Genomic DNA, 19,369 nt, shown 5'->3' on the forward strand with positions numbered 1-19,369 from the left:
CGCGTGTGGGCAGGTGTGCTCGACTATCAACAGGATATTCAGATCGCCTCAAAGCATCTTGGTAAAAATTACAAAAAGAAAAATGGTAAACTCCACAGTGGAGAAACAAGATAACACCTTAAACCAAGGAACAACAGACATCACAGGGCTCTGGATGTTTACAGTTAGAAGAGGATATTATTTATGTGGCATTCCAAACAAAATGCATGATCTCAATCTAATGACAAGGAAACAAATGCAGATCTAGGGACATTCTCCCAAACAACGGGCCTGTATTCTTCAAAAATGTCACTATCTTAAAAAACAAAAATCAAAGAACTGTAGCAAATAAAAGGAGAATCAAAAGGACATTACTGAGGGCTTCAGAGGGGAGGGGGGTGGGGGAATGGGATAGACTGGTGATGGGTAGTAAGGAGGGCACGTATTGCATGGTGCACTGGGTGTTATACGCAACTAATGAATCATCGAACTTTGCATCAGAAACCAGGGATGTACTGTATGGTGACTAACATAATATAATAAAAAAACATTAAAAAAAAAAGAGGACATTACTAAATGCAGCATGCTATCCTTGACCGGAGGTACTGCCCTGTAAATGTATTTTAATATACTTATGGCACTACTGGGGCAATTGATGAAACTGGAGAATAGACTATGGTGCTAAGAATCTATGTTAAATTCGCTCAATTTTATTATTGTATTGTGGTTCTTTAAGAGAAGTATCTTCTTCGAAGGGAATATGCTCTGATGTAATAAGGGACAAAGGGTATGCAACCCACTCTCAGATGGTTCAGCAATAAAGTAGATATCCATGTACAGAACCAAGAAGCAAAGGCAAACACTGAAGTCCTACAGACTTGAGTGAATGAGGCTGGGCAAGGAGAACAATTCAGGGAGCTGAAAGAGCCCAGGCTTAAACAGCACAGGGATTTTGTATTTTCTGGGACCGCTCAGAAATAAAGCTTGCCATAAAGAGAGTTCCTATAACTTCCCAGATCCTACAGAATTTGGTCAGCTGTGAAGTAGGAAATAACCCTGCTGTATGGATTGCACACGCCAGTAAAAAAGCAAATAGAGCAAAAGTCAAATCTTGATTTGAAGATGCTTACAAATGTTACTCTGGTTAATATAACTCCTTGTATTTGACTCCCATGTGCAAGAAAAGAGTCCCCCCAAACACCCTTACTATAACATCAGAATGGGGATTCTTTACACCGCCGCATACATAGACCACCATACATGAGCCAGCTACGACCTGCTTAACCAATCCCCGGAATTTTGTGTATTATTCCTGCCACGGAAATAGTCCTCTATGTTACAGGCTTAATTAAGGAGAGATTGAGAAGTATATGAAATCAAACAGTATTATTAAAGATTACCATCATAGAAAGAATGAAGTCAACAGTGAAAAAAAGGTGTATGTATGCATGCAAAATAAGATGTGAGGCTTTTAAAGATAAGAAGTTTTAACTTTTACTATTTCAAAACAAATATCTAAAGGCAAAATTATGGTTCCTGAACAGAAAAGGCTTTTAAAATTTTTAAATAAAACAGACCAGTATTTTTACCATCTTTATTTAAAAAAAATTTATCAAAGCAAAAAACATCCAAGTACAAAATGTTAAACAATAACTGACTTAGAAAGATATATTCCAGAATTTACCTACCAAATTACTTTCTTCCTTCAATACAGGGTAACTATACATTAAACTAATTACGCAGTCATTAATCAAAATTCCTTTTAATAAATATTTTTATGAATTCCTCTTCTTTTTTTCAAAGATTTTATTTATTAATTTGACAGAGAGAAACAGCCAGTGAGAGAGGGAACACAAGCAGGGGGAGTGGGAGAGGAAAAAGCAGGCTCCCAGTAGAGGAGCCTGATATGGGGCTTGATCCCAGAACGCTGGGATCACGCCCTGAGCCAAAGGCAGACGCTTAACGACTGCACCACCCAGGCGCCCCTGAATTCCTCTTTTATACAGTGTTCAAAGGCAATGAATATACTTATCTTAAAAAAAATTATTTGTTTATTTATTTGAGAGAGCGAGAATCCCAAGCAGACTCCATGCTGAGCATGTGGGACTTGGGACTGGATCTCACAACCCTGAGATCACGACCTGAACTGAAACCACGAGCCAGACAGATACTCAACCAACTGAGACACTCAGGCGCCTCTGAATACAGTTTTCAAAAAGCAATTTTAAAACATTTATTGATGAGGTGCATGCCTGGCTTAGTTGGTAGTGTGTGATTCTTGATCTCAGGGTTGTGAGTTTGAGCCCCACATTAGGTGTAGAGATTACTTAAAAATAATTAAAAAAAAAAAAAAACCTAAAACATATTTATTGATCAACTGTGTTATCAACAGAGTAAATATAAAATCTCACAAAGTGATGATTTGGAAGGGCTATATCTACCAAGATATGGTTTTATGTTACCCATTGTTTGCTCATCTCATTAATATATGGTCATGTATTTTATATATTATAATGCATACCTGTGGATTACTGGTATAAGGTGTGAAAAAATACTTTTTATAGAGAAAATAATTTCTTAAAATTAATAAAATCAGCTCATCATAAATCCATTATTGCACATTTAGGGTAAATAGGGGAAAAAGAGAAAAAATATCCATAATTCTAACTTTAAGTAATGGCCACTGTATACATTTTAACATACTGCTTAATCCTCCATTGGGGGGGGGGAGTGCACACATACAGAAAACATTTAAATCCAATTCTATCATCTTTTCTAATATCACAACAAAGAACAACTTTAACAAAATTGCATTAGAATACGCAGTCATGAAATCTGATTCAATAACATCCTCTAGGATCTTTATTTTAAAAGCCATGTGTTCTAATGCATCACTTTAGGAAAATTGGAAATATTTTATTTTATTGGGCTCTTTTAAACTGTAAAGCACTACTAACACACTGATGGCAAAAAAAACTAGCACAGTATAAAAGCACATAAAAGTGAAAAAATAAAGACCACTACTTTTCAACTTTCATTCGTAATCTTATGTCCATTAGTGGAATGCCACTCCATAGAAAGAGTAACACATACTTTGACATTGTCTTATGTGTCCTTTCAGAAAATGTCTGTGCATATATATCAACAAGTACACATACATGTGTACAGAAAATGGGTTCAGTGGCGCCTGGATGGCAAGCTGGTTGAATGTCGGACTCTCGGTTTCAGCTCACGTCACTTTCTCCCGGTTCAGAGACGAGTCCTGGGCCAGACTCAGTGCTCAGCGCAGAGTCTGCTTGAGACTTTTTCTCCCTCTCCCGCTGCCTCACCCATGCCTCTCAAATAAATAAATATCAAAAAAAAAAGACAAAAAGAAAAGAAAAGAAAATGGCTTGAACACTTACAATGGGAACCCAAGATATGCCAGACCATATGCTATCACATCATCTGTAAATTCATCAGTTGTACCGAATGTACTACTCTGGTGGGGGAGAATGATAATGGCAAAGGCTGTGTATGTGTGGAGGCAGAAGGTATTCGGGCAATCTCTGCACCTTCCTCTTAATTTTGCTATGAACCTAAACTGCTCTTAAAAAGGTAGTCTTTAAAAAAAAAAAAAGAATCAGTAGGGAGTGGTACCAAATGCCAGCGAGCAAGTGACTTTAGTAAAGCTGATTTTGTATCAAAAGCAAAACTGATAAGAGTATATATGACTACTAGTTCAAGTGGGAAGTTAGAAGATGTTATTATGACAAAGAGGATTGAAGTATATTTCATTTTTCTCTGGATTTTAATCAAGGAGAGGAAAATAGAATCCTCTAGAAAAAAAAATAAGATAACACCCCTGACTAATAACCAGTGGGAGAATTTAGCTGTGGAGCATTTGCTTAAAAAACATGATAATGGACTTTAAGGAAGCTTAAAGGTGGTGGTGGGCAGGCATCCAACTTTTCACATTTATGAGCTCTCTCAACCAAGGCACTCCTGCCCCCATCATCCCAGAAGGAGACCTGCCCAAGCCTGTTTAGCAGATGAAGCCTTATTTGATGGATTGCACACAAAAAACACTTACCCTACACACGAGTATTTCACAATGGGCAGAGCATGAGCTGGATAGGAATGCCAAAGCCAAGCCTAGGACTTAATGAATCACAGCACACTGATGATACAGGACTGTACTCCCTGAGAGAATTTTATAGCAGTGGACTTACAAACTCAAAATGAAAAAGACAAAAAACGGGAAACTCAACAAACAAAACAGCAGAGAGCTATAAATTCTCAGGTACACTTTTAAAAGGTTTAAACATAAAGAGAATCGTGTATTTGTATTTATTTATCAAGCATATGACTGGTACTAGTCAACAGGAATTCAACTGGGGGCCAGCCAAAAAAGCTGCGTGGTGCTCACTTTCTAGCAGGTGGAGATTTGACCCAAGCACTGCACAAAAGCCTGGCAGGGCAAGTTAACAAGAAGCAATGGTCTCCAGCATGTTAAAGTGATCACACGATGCATGTGATGTACAATTGTGCTTATTAATGTTTTAATAATTAAACACGTGTTTCTTAACTGATATCCATGAAGCATGGAAAACTTTGAAAACCAGGGACCTAACACCAGATCCTCATTTAACCATCTAACAAGGCTCTGAGGTATCACACCACTTGCCTGAGGTCATGCATTCCGTCCTAACCTTGGTGATAAAGCAGAGATGAAAGCAACAAATTCCTTCCCTCAGGAGCTTACATTCAGGGAATAGCTGGGGCCACAATCTGACCAATCCAGTCTCCACTTAGTGCACATTCCAAAAAGCCAACGAAAATTGTTGCCGTGTCTTGGGCAATTATTTATAAGATACTCGAAGGCAGCTTTTTCATTATTTGCCTCATAGATTTTATGGTTTAGAATTAGATAGAGTAAAGCATAAATATTAATTTTCAAGTCCGGTTCAGCACTTGGATAAATTGAATTGGCATATGCTACCTCCCAAATGCCAAATCGTTGTCCATGGAGTTCTATTAAGGAAAAAACACTTTAGTGAGCGGAATTAACAGAAGTCTTGCCCCTCAGGGACATGTAAATAGTAGGAAATTTACGGCACCATGGTTTCTAGTACTACAGAAGCTGATTATCATATTGTTTCCTGTAGAGGCTCACCTCTAACAAAAACACAATCTTCACACTCCTGAATACTGATGCCACATCCCTTCCCCCAGCCAGCAGTTTCCTCTGTCCCAGCAATGTGGGGTTCTCCTTCCTGTTTATAATAACCCAATTCTATTACCCTGTACACTAAGAAAAACACATGTTATTATTTTTTCTTAGAAATGATCACATGGGACTTCATCAAGATAAAAAGCTTCTGCACAGCAAAGGAAACAATCAAAAAAACTAAAAGGCAACCTACATAATGGGAGAAGATATTTGTAAATGACATATCGGATAAAGGGCTAGTATCCAAAATCCAAAAAGAACTTATCAAACTCAACACCCAAAACCCAAAAAATCCAGTCAGGAAATGGGCAGAAGACATGAATGGATGTCTTTCTGCAAAGATGACATACAAATGGCTAACACACACGAAAAGACGCTCAACATCACTCAGCATCAGGGAAACCCAAATCAAAACCACAGAGATACCACCTGACACGGGTCAGAATGGCTAAAATTAACAATTCAGGAAATAAAAGATGTTGGCGAGGATGAGGAGAAAGGGGAACCATCCTACACTGTTGGTGGGAATGCAAATCGGAGCAGCCACTCTGGAAAACAGTTTGGAGGGTCCTCAAAAAATTAAATACAGAGCTACCTTACCATCCCGCAATTGCACTACTAGGTATTTATCCAAAGGATACAAACATAGTGATTCAAAGGGGCACATGCACCCCAATATTTAGAGCAGCAATGTCCACAATAGCCAAATTATGGCAAGAGCCCAGACGCCCATTGACAGATGAATGGATAAAGAAGATGTGGTGTGTGTGTGTGTGTGTGTGTGTGTGTGTGTGTGTGTATGATGGAATATTACTCAGCCATCAAAAAGAATGAACTCTTGCCATTTGCAACAATGTGAATGGAACTAGAGTGTATTATGCTAAGCGAAATAAGCCAGTCAGAGAAAGACAAATACCATGTGATTTCACACATATGTGGAATTAAACAAACAAAACAGATGAACATAGGGGAAAGGAAGGAATAATAAAATAAGATAAAAACAGAGAGGGAGGCAAACCATAAGAGACTCTCAACTAGAGGGAACAAACTGAGGGGTTGTTGGAGGGGAGGTGGGTGGGAGGATGGGTTAACTACTGGGTGATGGGTATTAAGGAGGGCCCTTGATGTAATGAGCACTGGGTGTTATATGCAACTGATGAATCACTAAATTCTAACCCGAAGCTAGTAATACACTGTATGTTAACTAACTCGATTTAAAAAAAAAAAAAAAAATCACAAATCCAGGAAGCTGCTGAAGTTAATTTGAAAAGTAGTAAGGTCCTTTGTGGGAATGTGCAAGAACAGGATGACAGTAGAATATTCTAAAACTGCTCACCTCACAGTGGCTTATGATATATTCTCTGCAGTGTTTAAGAGTTGGTATTCCTTCTTATTACTTACCTCTGCCTGGGGGTTTTCTTGTGATTTACTTAGAAGTCCTCAAAGATAAGAGTACATCTAACAACTGGGTTTTGTTTTGTTTAAAGTTGTTTTTTTTTTTTTTTTTTTTTTTTTTTTTTTTTTTTTTTGAGAGAGAGAGAGAGAGAACACATGCACACACGCAAATGGGAGGAGGGGCAGAGGGATAGAATCTTCAAACCAACTCTGTGCTGAGCCCGGAGCCCTATGCAGGGCTCCATCCCACAACCCATGAGATCATGACCTGAGCTGAAACCAAGAGTCCCATGCTGAACCAAGTCACCCAGGTTCTCCTAACAACTGTTCTTTGAAAGTCCTCATCTAACATAAAAATAAATTGAAGTATGAATAGACAAAATATAATTCTACATCTTTCACAGATTTAAGTTGTTTTCCTACTAAAATATTATTTGTATAGTTGAGAAAATTAAAGGCAGCCCAAAATGATACTATATTTATGTGTACATGTATGTATGTATTAAAGACCCCATTTATTTAAAAGAGAGAGAGACCGCGAGGACAAGTGGGGGGAGGGGCAGAGGGACAGGGAGAAGTGGGTTCCCTGCTTAGCTCAGGGCTGGATCCCAGGACCCTGCAATCAGGACCAGAGCCAAAGTCAGACTCCTAACCGACTAAGCCACCCAGGTACCCCAAGACACTACCTTTACTATAAATGTGGGGCATTATGCTTTCTAATATGTTATCACTATATTTTTCTTTTTTGACATAAACAAACAAAAGATACACCTGATATTAAAAATCAAGAAAGAATAACAAAGGCACTGTCTCTTTGGCATTTGCCAAAAGAACAGTTCACTCAGTGAGTTACCTAAACCTTTATTTTCAAAATAGATGGTTTACAAATATGACCATTAGAACATTTTTTGGCACTCTTCACTCAACACATGCCAAATTCAGAACAAGCCAAATCCTTTCATTTGGCATTTAACTGCCCAAAAAACACTAAAGAGACCCATGGCATCAATATCAACATTAGAGTGAGCTAAGAATGAAAAGTATTCTTGTGTACATCCTGCTAATATTTGCACACTTTATATTAAAAATCCAAAAATTATTCTATACCATCAAGTGTTTTATTCCCTAATAGTTACCAAGGGAAAAGCCTACAGAAACTCCTAATGACAACCACAATCCTGCATTAAAATGATTCACATTAATCCGATTATTAAATCCCTGTCCTAGCTCTCAGGTTTAACTGTTTCAACATTCCATTGAGTAAAAGTAGGAAAAAAAATATTAGAATAGTCTGATTGGAAAATAGTCAAATTGAAAAAGTAAAAAGTCCTAAAATTCCTTTAACGGATAGATTTTTAAAATTTCATGGATTAGATATTCAGACAGATTTTATTTAGAAAATAAACCTCACAAAGAATTTCCTACCTATTTTCTAGCTATTTGTATTCTAGTTATTTTGAATAATTTTAAATCATTGTATAATCAAGGGCAAGATATTCTAATAGATACACGATTTTCTCTTCCATTGTTTGTTTTAATGTCTATCATCAACTTCCTGCTAACACCAATGCTGAAGACTGTGGTTTGTAATTTTGAATTTAGTCTGAAACTAAATGATGTCACATTTTATAAAGTATTTGAGAGCAAGAACACCATCAAAGTGTGCTTTAAAATACAATCTACTACTTTTATGATCTTAAAAAGTTGACACATTAAAAAAACATGTCTTTGCGTGAACTCATTGCTAGTTCTAGTATGGTTGGCCATAAAACAGTACACCATATTTATCTTACAAATATTTATAATGTTGCAATGTTTTTTATAATTGTTTTTCTAGGGGGTTGTTCTCCTTGGAATGCTGTCCATTCTCTGGCTTGCCAAATCCACCAGTCCTTTCAGACTCAGTTCAAAATCTCACTTTCTCCAGGAATTAGCCCTCCCACTGAGATCCACCCATTTTGGAATTTACACTGGTGTCTGTACAGCTCTGGTTGGAGATTGGAGAAGGCTGTGTGGAAGAGGGGTCATTTGAGCTGAGAAGGATTTGAGTAAAATTTGATACGCAGAAATGGGTGGAGGAGGGCATTCCAGGATCAGGAAGCTAGTGGGTGGGTAGAGGAGTTAACAACATTGTTCCAACTAGAGCTGAAAGATTGGCAGGCGTGAGAGAAGCCACTGGAACAAGCCAAGGGTTCTCAAAGGTTTCTAACCTATGGGCTGACATAAGCAGGCCAGAGCTTTAGGACGATTACTTCATTCAGTCCCTATTGGGTCAGGGACTGGCGTGTCTCCTGAAGGATAATATAAACCTCTTGAGGACAAAGACCATGTCTTATTCTTTGGGATTCACTGATCATAATAGATGCACACCAAGATTTTTCTTACTAACATATCAATTCTAAGATATAATTATTAGAATTATATCTTTTACGACTCTCTTTAAAAAAATAATTTTATCTTGGGGTGCCTGGGTGATTCAGTCAGTTAACAATCTGCCTTTGGCTCAGGTCATGATCTCAGGGTCCTGGGATCGAGTCCCGCATCGGGCTCCCTGCTCAGCCTCTGCTCCTCCCTACTGCTTCTGCTTGCTCTCCCTCACTCTCTCTTTCTAAAATAAATAAATAGAATCTTCAAAAACTAATTTTATCTTCCCAAATCGAGGAAGATAGGTATATAGCAAATACTAATGCCCATAGAATTTTATATTGAAATGTTTTCTCAATTGGCCTATAATTGTGTTTTTTCCAACTGTAAGTAGACAGAATTGGCTTTTTTATAGACAGAATTGTTTTTACAGAACATTTTACAGTACAGCATACCCTCAAGCATTCTCAAAGTCACCCTATAGGTTTGGTGAGCATCTCTGGTGTATATATATGAAGAAATTGAAAGCAAGGGAAATTGCTTTGGAAAATACATCTCATCCCAGAAGCTGGAGCCATGGTTTTCTCCCTCCAATTCCCAGGGCTCTGGTTGTGCTTGGCTGGCTCCCAGAGACCATCCATAATCATTTCCTACAAGATCAGAAGAGGCTACTTAATAGGGCTGCTTTACTCCAGGATCAACAGACCAGGAAGAGATTCTGCTCAGAGGGTGATCAATGTAGTTTAAAGAGGTGCTTTGTCTTCTGGGCTTAACACAATCGCACAATAGACAATCAAATGGCAAGAGACAAAACCACAAATTTTCTAGCCTAAATATATTAATTGGGAATTAAAAGGGAATACTAACTTTTTCCTTCTGATGCAGAAATAGCTTTCTATTTTTAATTATTGGAACCGTTCTGTTATACTCAGATAAGAGGCACCAGCCTAGAATTTTAAATTGCACAGCAATATAGTTAATATAAATATGAGCTGAAGATGGAGATACACTAATGTGTGCTTTAACAATATCTGGCAATGAGACTGGATTGGCTACATTGTCCTTAGACTTGTGAAGACTTCACTTTGAAGCTTAAGTAAATCTTCAAAAAATCCTTCAAAGTCTGGGAAGACATGTTAAAAATGATACAAAAAATTTCCACGTTGGCCTTGGGAAACATCAACATTTAAAAAGTCCAAAACATAAGAAGAGAAACAAACATCAGGAAACATTAAGTTATAAAGTTGTAAGCATCCAGGAAGTAAGTGTAAAAATTAGCATTTAGTTAAGCAAACCCTGAGTAAGAATCCTGCAGGCCCAAGTTCTGAGTCTGGCCCTTATATGCCTACATTAATATGTTGTCCTAACAATGCTGATATTGCTCACGACAGTTTTGGTACTTCTTTTTTGGGAAATGGTTTATGAGACAAAGAAGACAACCAGTATCTCCACTTCATTAACATCTTGTTTTTTTCAGTTAAATTAAATATATTTGTACCCTTCGTTCACACTTGTCTGCAAATTACTTTGTCATTTTTCAAAAAAGATGAAAATTAGCTTCCAGTGAGATATTCATAAGCCTGTGACACAAGCACTGAGCAATGCCACCTACCTTTTAGTTTTGTGAAGCTAAAATGTGATATGAACAGTTTATGGAAATGCATTGTTCACAAGATAGTCCTTTGCAGACTGAGGTGTAACTGTTTGAACATTAAATGAGTAATTGCATAAGATAAACTCCAAGTGTAGAGAAAGAACATTTTTATTCATATTATTTCTTCTGCTTTGTTAAACAACAACGACAATTTTTAGAGGCTGTACTACTTTCGAATTCTCCTGTTAAAAACTTCATTATGGAAAATTTCAAACATACCCAAAAGTAGAGAGAACAGTATAATGAAGTCAATGTACTCATTACCCAGCTTCAACTGTTAACAAGTCAATTTCCTTATTAATACTCTTACTCAGTGTCTGTCCCCCATGGTCACAGAATTATATTGAAGCAAATCTCAGATGTCATATAATTCCCTCCTTAAATAATTCCGCACATATCTCTAAAAGACAAGGGATCTTTTAAAAATATAGCTACAATAGTTTTTTCAAACGTAAAACAAAATAAAATTCTGTAATAGCATCAAATAGTCTCTCAAGTCAAAAAATGTACCTAAGAAAAGAAAATCAAATGTCAAGGAAACATTACCCAGAAAGATACAATGCTCAAAAACAAGCTATTCCCCTGCAACAAAAAGGAAACAGCATTCTCTAAAAGTAGAGAATTGGAGGTCGGGGGTTTTAATGGGGGAAATCCAGGAATGATATGCAAAAATCTGTAACATGTGCATATCAACAATTTTTTTTCTTAGTTGACAGCATTCATCAATCAGAATGTCAAGAAGCTTGAGAATGAAACATTTGAAGGCCTTCTGCCCTTGGTTACGCTGTGTGTGCTCAGTGCCACATCACGTCACATTGCCAGAAAGGATTAGTACAGAAACAAATCCACCTAAAATAACTTAGAGATCAAACTAAATTCAAATCCGCAAGTGCCGAGTATACACTAGGTGCCAGACACTGGCATACAATTTTGAGAAACAAGGGTAAATTAGTCCAAGTTAATTCAGAGTTGAGAAAGAGATGGGGTCAAACAGATTAGTAAGAACCATAATAGAATGTCATGAGAAGGTACCTGCTTCAGGTATTTTCATGGGCAGCCAGATGAAGAAGCAATGATTGGGGTGGGGAGGCACTGGGGCTCCTAAGAAGGTAGGAGAGACGTAGAGCATGCCAATAATGGTACCAGCGACTCCCCTATAAAGATTTCGCTTATCTCCCACAAACAGAGGAAGAAATGTGTTTACTAGCATCTGTGATACCCTCACCGGGTAAGATGGGAGAGGTGACCATGAAAGCTAGAGAGAAGGGTTTACATGTAAGTGGTATTTTGAAAGTTGAGCAGTCCATCAGACTGAGGAGGAGACAAGAGACTTAGTGGTGAAGGAAGGGAGGGCATTCCAGGAAGACAAAAACAGGAACAAAGGGGTGGAAATTACTGGCATGTGAGGGAACCAGCAGTGTGGTGACCTTAGCATGTGTGGGAGGGGCTGGCTGACTGGAAATGCAGGCTGGGACCAGAAGTTGGAGCCTTCCAAGCAAGAACTGGGCCCCTGTTCTGTGGCCAGTGGAAAGCTATTGACACATTTTAAGTGAATCGATTCTGTCTTTCTAGAGTATGTCTCATGCTTGGGTGGATGATGGGTGCTCACGGTTTACTGAACTGGTGCCACCTTGAATTAGCTGCATGGAGGGAGGTGAGAGAGAAAGAAGCAGGCTACTGAGGAATCCACAGCAACAGGCCAGGAGAGGTCTAGGGTGGCAGTAATAGAAAAGAGAGGAGGAGACATAAACATTTCAGACATTTCAGAAAACATTATTTTTAAAAAGGTGACAAAAGAAACAGAAGAGAGACCAAAGCATCGTGCAAATTTTATTATGCAGTGTGGATCAATGTGTTTGTATGCTCCAATTTCTGTCAAAAAGTGGGAATATACATACAAGCTATAAACACATAAAATATCTCAGGAAGGATATGAGAGAAGCAAATTCCAATGGTTGCAGGGCATGGAGAAAAGACTGGGAAAAGAGGCAAGAAGGAGGCTTTTGTACCTGTGGTCTGCTGAACCCCAGGAATGTGCTATCTATTAGCTAGTCAAAAGAATATATACTTTTCCCCTTACTGCCAGCCACGTAGGCTGAAAATAGTGGAAAGAGAAAAGGTTTTGGAGACAGATCTGGGTTCCAATTCTGCCTTGGATACTTCCTGCTGTGGGGCGGTGGGCAAATTTATTAAGTTCTTTTCGTTTCTGTCCTCTTATTTGCCGAAACAGATTACATTGGCCAATTCAGGTCACTATAACGATGGTTAAATTTAATCCCATACAAAGCATCTGCTAGAATATCTGGCACAAATTAAATACTTCATAAGAGGGCGGTAGCTATTTTATTACCAATAAAACTTCTTTGACAGGAATACATTCTTAGTACCAGATAAGTTCCTTGATCAAGTTTAAGGTATGCTCATTAGCTAATCTTATTCCTACATTAAATATTTACTCTGTACAAAATGATTAATGTAATCCATCTGATGAATGCTATCCATTACACATCTGTTTCTAGGAATTTTAACAACGTATTATTTATTTGCATTTCTTCATAGATGTTAGTTTTTGCCTTTAAATGGCATTGAGTAAATTTACTGAAGTCATATTAAATACCAACCAGATGCCAATAAGCACCAAGAAAATAGGTAATAAGTTGCTATCCTCGAGGAACTAACAACCTCAGTGAGACAAACAGATGTGACCTTCAAGTAACCATGGCCCCAATTTGGCACAAGAGATGGAAATAGTGGCAATGAGGTACCCAATTCCGGACACACATCCACCATAAGATGTTCAGTCACATGTTAGAGGAGGTTACTCTGCAAGCATTTTCTTAGGTTTGTGGGTTTCTTCTGCATGATACTGTGTTTTTAAATCGATTGTAACTGTGGCAGTTAACAGCATTTTAAGTGTTACAAAAGACTGGTCACTCTCAAAAGCCCTACTACTTGTTGTTTGAACAAGCCACATCATTATTAAGGCATCATCAAACAACAGTTTCTTTGTTATACATTGAGATGAATAATTACAAAGTATTTTCATGTGAGATGTTCTGGCTCAGATCTGCCCCAGCCTGTAAAGATGAAGCCTTAAAAAGAAAACAGCTGGAGTTTAGAAAAGATTTTGTTAAATGCAGGAAATAATGATGAACATCTTCCAGGATTTCAGAAGTGTTCGTGAATGCTCGAAAGAAAGAAAGAGAAAGATCGAAGGCATAAGGCCAGAGGAAAAGGCATTACATTTCATACATGGCACTGTGGGGAGAAAGAGGGTGGTGTGGATGCTTAACAAAAAAAGTCTAGATGATTATTCAAATATTTCTCTTTGAAGTAGATGGGTCTAGGAAGAAAAATCTATACTAGTCCATAGAGAAACAACAGTAACACATGAACTCTAATTTCTAAAGAAGCTTTCACTGAGGCGGTAAATATGTTATGGATGTGCGCCCTGGAGGAATGACTGACTTCGTATTAGCCAGCAAGACTTGCTTCTGAGCCACGGAAGGGTACACACTCGTATTTATCCCCTAGCTACCTATGGTGGAAGCTCAAAGCTCGAGGCAACATATTACAGTTGAATGAAGGTTGGATTAAGAGGCTAATCTAAGGCTATATATAGACAGCAACACCAATTTAATCTCCGCCCCCAACCCCTCCCCTCCCTATTTCCATAAATCTCAAGATCTGAGTTACAAAGAGACTGGGAACTCTAGCAGAGCAGGGGCCCTTCCTTCCCCCTTCCTCCCAGGCCACCTCTCATAAACGAAGTATTAGTTTAAGTGTAAATTGCTTCCAAACATCCTTAACAGGCACCATAGGGCGATCAGATCCGGTTTTCTTCCACAGCTTCCACAGAGGCCAGAGGAGATGACAAGTAGTGTGTGTGTTTTGGACGGCGGGGGCGGGGGAGGTGGGGGTTGGCGGTCGAGGCTTGCCAAAAGAGAACTATCTTCTTCAGAGACTACTCTCATGATGCGTTCACCTCGGTCGCACTGGGAAGCCCTCCTCCCCAACCCACCCCTAGACCAAAGCCCCAGCCCCGGCCTCTGGGGAGCCGCATCTGGCGGTGCCACGCACGAGACGATATGCACCCGCCGCTTCCCACCGCGTGGCCCGCCCCCGCCGGTTCTCTGTCCCAGGGTCTCCCCGGGCAGCCGAAAGTGGCAAGTGGCGAACCTTCAATCTGGGGTACTGATTCGCGGTATATGCGATGATAGTGGGGTAGAGGGCAGGCTTCCCCACCGGGGGACAGGAAGCCGCCCCAGCAGGCACATGCTTCCTGCCCGCCAGCTTCGGCCCGGATGGAAGCCTCCCGCCGCGCGGCGGCCGCCGTTCCCGCCGCCTTCCGGGCTTCCCCTGTTCCACCTAGGTTGCTTCTCACCTGTCCGAGGAGGTAGCGGCGACGCGCGAGGCTGCAGGCTGCGACGATTCCGGCAGCGGCGGTGGCACCCGCGGCAGTGGCGGCGGCAGACAATGGAGGAGTGAAGGACAGACACATTGACATCGACCCACAGAGCCCGTCGCAGCCCCGCCTCCCGCGCCGCCCCGCCTCCCAGCCCGCCCCCGGCCCGGGCTGCGCCACTCCTGGGGAAACAGTGGGGGCTTGTAGAGAGATCCAGGGACCTCTGCACGCCGCGAGCAGCCACGGACGGACCCAGAACTTCTGAAAAGAGAATGTAAAGATTGTTTGTGTCTAAATATTGAAGAGAGCGGCAGGAGGTGTGGGGGACGTGGAAGAGGAATCTAATTCCCCCCTCTGATTTTCTCCATTGGGTTTTTCCTTGCCAGGCTGCTCCAATGGGAGTCTCTCGCTGCCGCCTCCTGTAGCTCCTCCTCCCGGCCTGGCCAATGACGCGCGGGCGGGCGGTGACTGTCGCCGGGCTTGCAGCGACAGACCTCCCGGCTCGCCGGGGCTCGCCAGCTGCTCGCCAGCCCGCGGGAGGGAGGAGAGAATTCGAACGCTTCCGCGGTTGGCTACTCAGCGTCCTGGTCTGGAGTTGCCCCATTGCGGTTGGCATTCCTAACACACACACAGTTTCTTTTTAATACCTCCAAAGAAACAGAATTATCTTCAAGCTGGCGGGAGCAATGGTTCATATAACGAAAGGCGAGTTGACCCAGGAAGAAAAGGAGCTGCTAGAAGTCATCGGGAAAGGTATGGGTGCTGGGCTGCAACGGGGCGCTGCCTGCCTGGTCTGGGGGCGTGGCGGAGCCCTGGGGGCGCCCCTGGCCGGGCTGACCCTCCGCTGCGGTTCTGAGGGGTTGGTGGCCTCGCACTGGGACATAGCGTTTCTCTCGGTGGTCTGGGACCGGTTGCGGGGGCGGAGAGGAGGGGAGCGAGAAGCACTGCTGGGACAAGATTGGAGGTTGCAGGGGTTCGTCTCCCAAACCAGCTTTTGGAAAGATACACATTTCCAGGCCCCAGCTCAGATTATAATGAGCGATCTCTGTGTATGGGTCCCATGATGCGCATTCTTCAAAACTCTCAAGGTGATTTTGACCACCGTCAGTCTTGGCGACGGTGGCCTCGGGTTCTTAGAAGGGTGTCTAAAGGGCCGTTTGGACTTCCGGAGGCCGAAAGATCTGGATCCCATAGCTGTCCCCGCCCCCGCCTGGGGCGGGGGGAGGACTCCTAAGGAGAAGCGTTCTTTATAAGGGCACAGAACTAGGTCTGTAATTTGCTACATTGAGGGTTCTGCGTCCTGGCCTCCCTGGCTTTCTTCCAGAAGCCCCCGGCCTCCGCAGAAACCCGCAGGGAAGCGAAGATGTTGGCTAGGCGTCCACAGTCCTCGGCGCCCTTAGCACAGCTTGGATCCTCTCCCCGCGCTCTTCTGCGCCTTCCCTTCCACTCTCCCAACGCCTGTCCCACTTCCGCCGCTTCGGGTGCCGGGGAGGGAGATGTAGGCCGCCGGGACGAGCCAGAAGCCATGTTTCTCCTTGAGTCCCCGAGTGGATGTCCCAGAGGAGTTCACTGAGTCCCGTTACCTGGCAGGTGCCAAGAGCGTGACTACGTGGCTTCTCCTGCACAGTCACCGCTCCGGGATGGGTATGGGTGGGACTGCGGACAGAGTTAAAGTGGTTGTTGGTTTACTCTCGAGAATGAAATAGCCATATCTGTCCTGGAATGGCAGAGAGGCCACTTAGCCCAGCTTGAAGGCTTCCCAGTTTCCAGTCTTCTTTCTGTGAAGCAGCCAGGCTCAAATCTGGACCCCCAGAGAGTAAGGCAAATTTATTCTTCATACTGACAAGGGAAGTCTAAATGTAAAAAAGAAAAAAAATCGGATTTGAACCCAACAGGTGCTGATGAGCTGAGCCCACCTCATCTGATCTCAACAATTTTCAGTCAGTCACAACTACAGTTATCATGAGCCTTCTTTGCCTAGAACCGTGGGACATGGAGTTGGTTGTTTTGCTGTTTGTTCTGCACAGTTCTGGCTGAACTTTTTGGCACTGCCGTCTTTTGTTGTTCCTGTCTCTGGGTAATTTCTCCCTTCCCTCGGTGGCTCTGGGATTCAGTTCAGCAAACATGTGAGCCCCAGCTGTGTGCCAGGTACTGTGCCGGGCAAAAGGAAACAGGATCCGCTCAAAATCCACCAGGGATGCACATTCTGCTTTTAAACAGTCCATAGCTTTCAGTTTTTCAAAGTATAAACAAGTGAGCGATTTTATAAAGTACATTTCTGGAAGGGATGGGGGGATCCTTGGATATTTTCTTAGGTGTAGACCAGTTTTTATTTTAAAGATGCTATAAAAGAGAATTAATGTCAAGTTTAGTCTAGTTAATGCTGTGATGTTTCTGGGTCTACATTGTACATCAAGGTGCTTTCGTGCAGAGACAGTGTGGTTCACCAATTTCATTGGCTCACGCCATGAGAAACTAACTGAGACGGACTTAGTCTGTGTTACATTCTTGTCAAGTGAAGGTCCTTGGGACATCACTGTACTCTCAAAAATAATGGGAGATATGAGAAAATAACAACTGGAAGTGGCCTTTATTGAATGTTGGTATGAGCCAGGCATAATTCTTAGCACTTTACATGTGTTGATACATTTGATCTTGATGAGCTAGGAATTATTTTTAAGCAACAGCATGATGAGAGACGACATGGGGTGGTGCTTCACCATGCAGGTCTGATTTGGAATCCTGTCATTTGCTGGTGATGTGGCCTTGGGCAAGTTACTGTTTCTGAGCGTCCGGTTCTCCTTGGTACCTACCTTACAACATTGTTGGGAGGATCAGATGAGTTAGTGTCTGTAAAGCATTTAAAGTGCTATTTGTCTTGTGTGTTATTATGGTAAATACAGTGATCTCTAAATTTATAGACACAGAAACTGAGGAACTGAGAAGTTAGATAACTTGTCCAGTGTCACACAGGAAATAAGTCGCAAAGCAGAGATATCATTTGGCCCATAGTCCTAGAGATACACTGGACTTGAAAACCAACTAAACAGGGGTGCCTGGGTGGCTCGGTTGGTTAAGGGTCTGCCTTCGGCTCAGGTCATGATCCCAGAGTCCCGGGATCGAGCCCTGTGAGCCCTTCGAGCCCTGCATTGTCTCCCTCTCCCTCTGCCTACCGCTGTGCCTACTTGTGAGCTCTCTCTCTGTCAAATAAATAAATAAAATCTTAAAAGAAAAAAGAAAACAAAACAAACTAAACAAAAAAATGAAATCAGAACCATAGCAGTCCATACCATATTCACTTCTAGAGGCAATTTAATTTTAACAACACAGTATCATCTGTCAAGTTAAATTAATTTTAATTCTCAGTGTTACTGATTTTGTAGCTTTGTTTGCATTTAGTTTGTAAATTTTTTTTTTTTTTGGTTTACAGTGGAACAAAGGTCCTAAGCAAAGTTTACATTTATATTCATAAGAAACTTTTTTTTTAAAGTGGGTGGGTAGAGTTCTTAAATTTTTTCCCCCTTTTAATACATTTCTCAACATTGGGAAGTACTAGATTAGTCAGCACTAGTACTTGGAACTGACAATAAATTTTCAACCAAGTGTGACCTGTCATTTTGGCCAGTCCAAAATAAACTCAGCAAATTACTGAGTATCTCTCTTCAGCCAGTCACGCCCCTTCAGAAGTTAAGCAGACTGTGAGTGAGATTTGACAATCCAGAGAGTACTGCACGTTGCTCCTGGACACTTTTAGAGTGATTTCTTCTTCAAGTGAATTCGCATGCTAGGTAGTTTACAGATTGCATATTTGTTAGAAATGCCAAAAAGAAGTTCCAGATAAAACTGAGAAGCTCTTTCATATATACCATTCATATCATAGTTAATGAAGGCATCCATTCAATAACATTTAAGAAGAGAAAATTGAAATCACTGAAGTACATCCAGTGGGCTTATATTACATGTAGATTGACCCATTTTTCTAAGTTCTAATATCTTTTTTGTTAAGCACTGAGGAAGTACTATTTCAAAACAAATTAAACTTTCCTTAAGGGTATAAACCAGAAAATCTTCCACTATTTGTTTAGCACCTGAGATCTCCGGGATTGTGGACTTAATGAGAAAGTAATGAATTTACTACTTTTTTTTTCATTATTTACATAAAAGGAGTTATGAAACAGGCTTGGACAATAAGGTTTATTTTACCAACTATATTGAGGTATAATTAAGGTACGATAAGTGGTGCGTATTTTAAGTGTATTCTAGACCTTCTGTAATTTTCTACTAATGTCATTAAATTAGGAAAATAAAATGAGAAATGATCACAAGTTTTTCTTCTTTGGGTATTTTGCTCATCTATTTT

General features: G+C 41.0%; 2 protein-coding genes across 5 annotated transcripts in view; one reads left to right on the forward strand and one right to left on the reverse strand.

Annotated features, from left to right (window-relative positions):
* BZW2 (basic leucine zipper and W2 domains 2) overlaps positions 1–15,144 on the reverse strand; it is a 62,604-nt gene extending 47,460 nt beyond the window's left edge. Inside the window, exons 1-2 of one of the 4 annotated variants that reach the window (XM_045793101.2) lie at positions 14,989–15,126; positions 12,235–12,314 (exon numbers count right to left, since the gene is read on the reverse strand). The gene's annotated coding sequence lies outside the window, so the exon portion shown is untranslated. Of the gene's footprint in view, positions 1–12,213; positions 12,315–14,988 lie in introns of all 4 variants that reach the window. The other 3 variants (XM_045793102.2, XM_087861002.1, XM_045793103.2) reach the window with 3 other exon arrangements.
* Positions 15,145–15,481: 337 nt separating this feature from the next.
* Positions 15,482–19,369, forward strand: part of ANKMY2 (ankyrin repeat and MYND domain containing 2) — a 37,581-nt gene continuing 33,693 nt past the window's right edge. The window contains exon 1 of the mRNA XM_045793104.2: positions 15,482–15,762. Coding sequence (XP_045649060.2) covers positions 15,696–15,762 — 67 coding nt within the window. The 5' untranslated portion in view covers positions 15,482–15,695. The remainder of the gene's footprint in view (positions 15,763–19,369) is intronic.

This window comes from Ursus americanus, chromosome 3 (genome assembly GCF_024610735.1).
Source record: "Ursus americanus isolate L20-20 chromosome 3, mUrsAme1.1.p, whole genome shotgun sequence".
NCBI lineage: Eukaryota > Metazoa > Chordata > Mammalia > Carnivora > Ursidae > Ursus > Ursus americanus.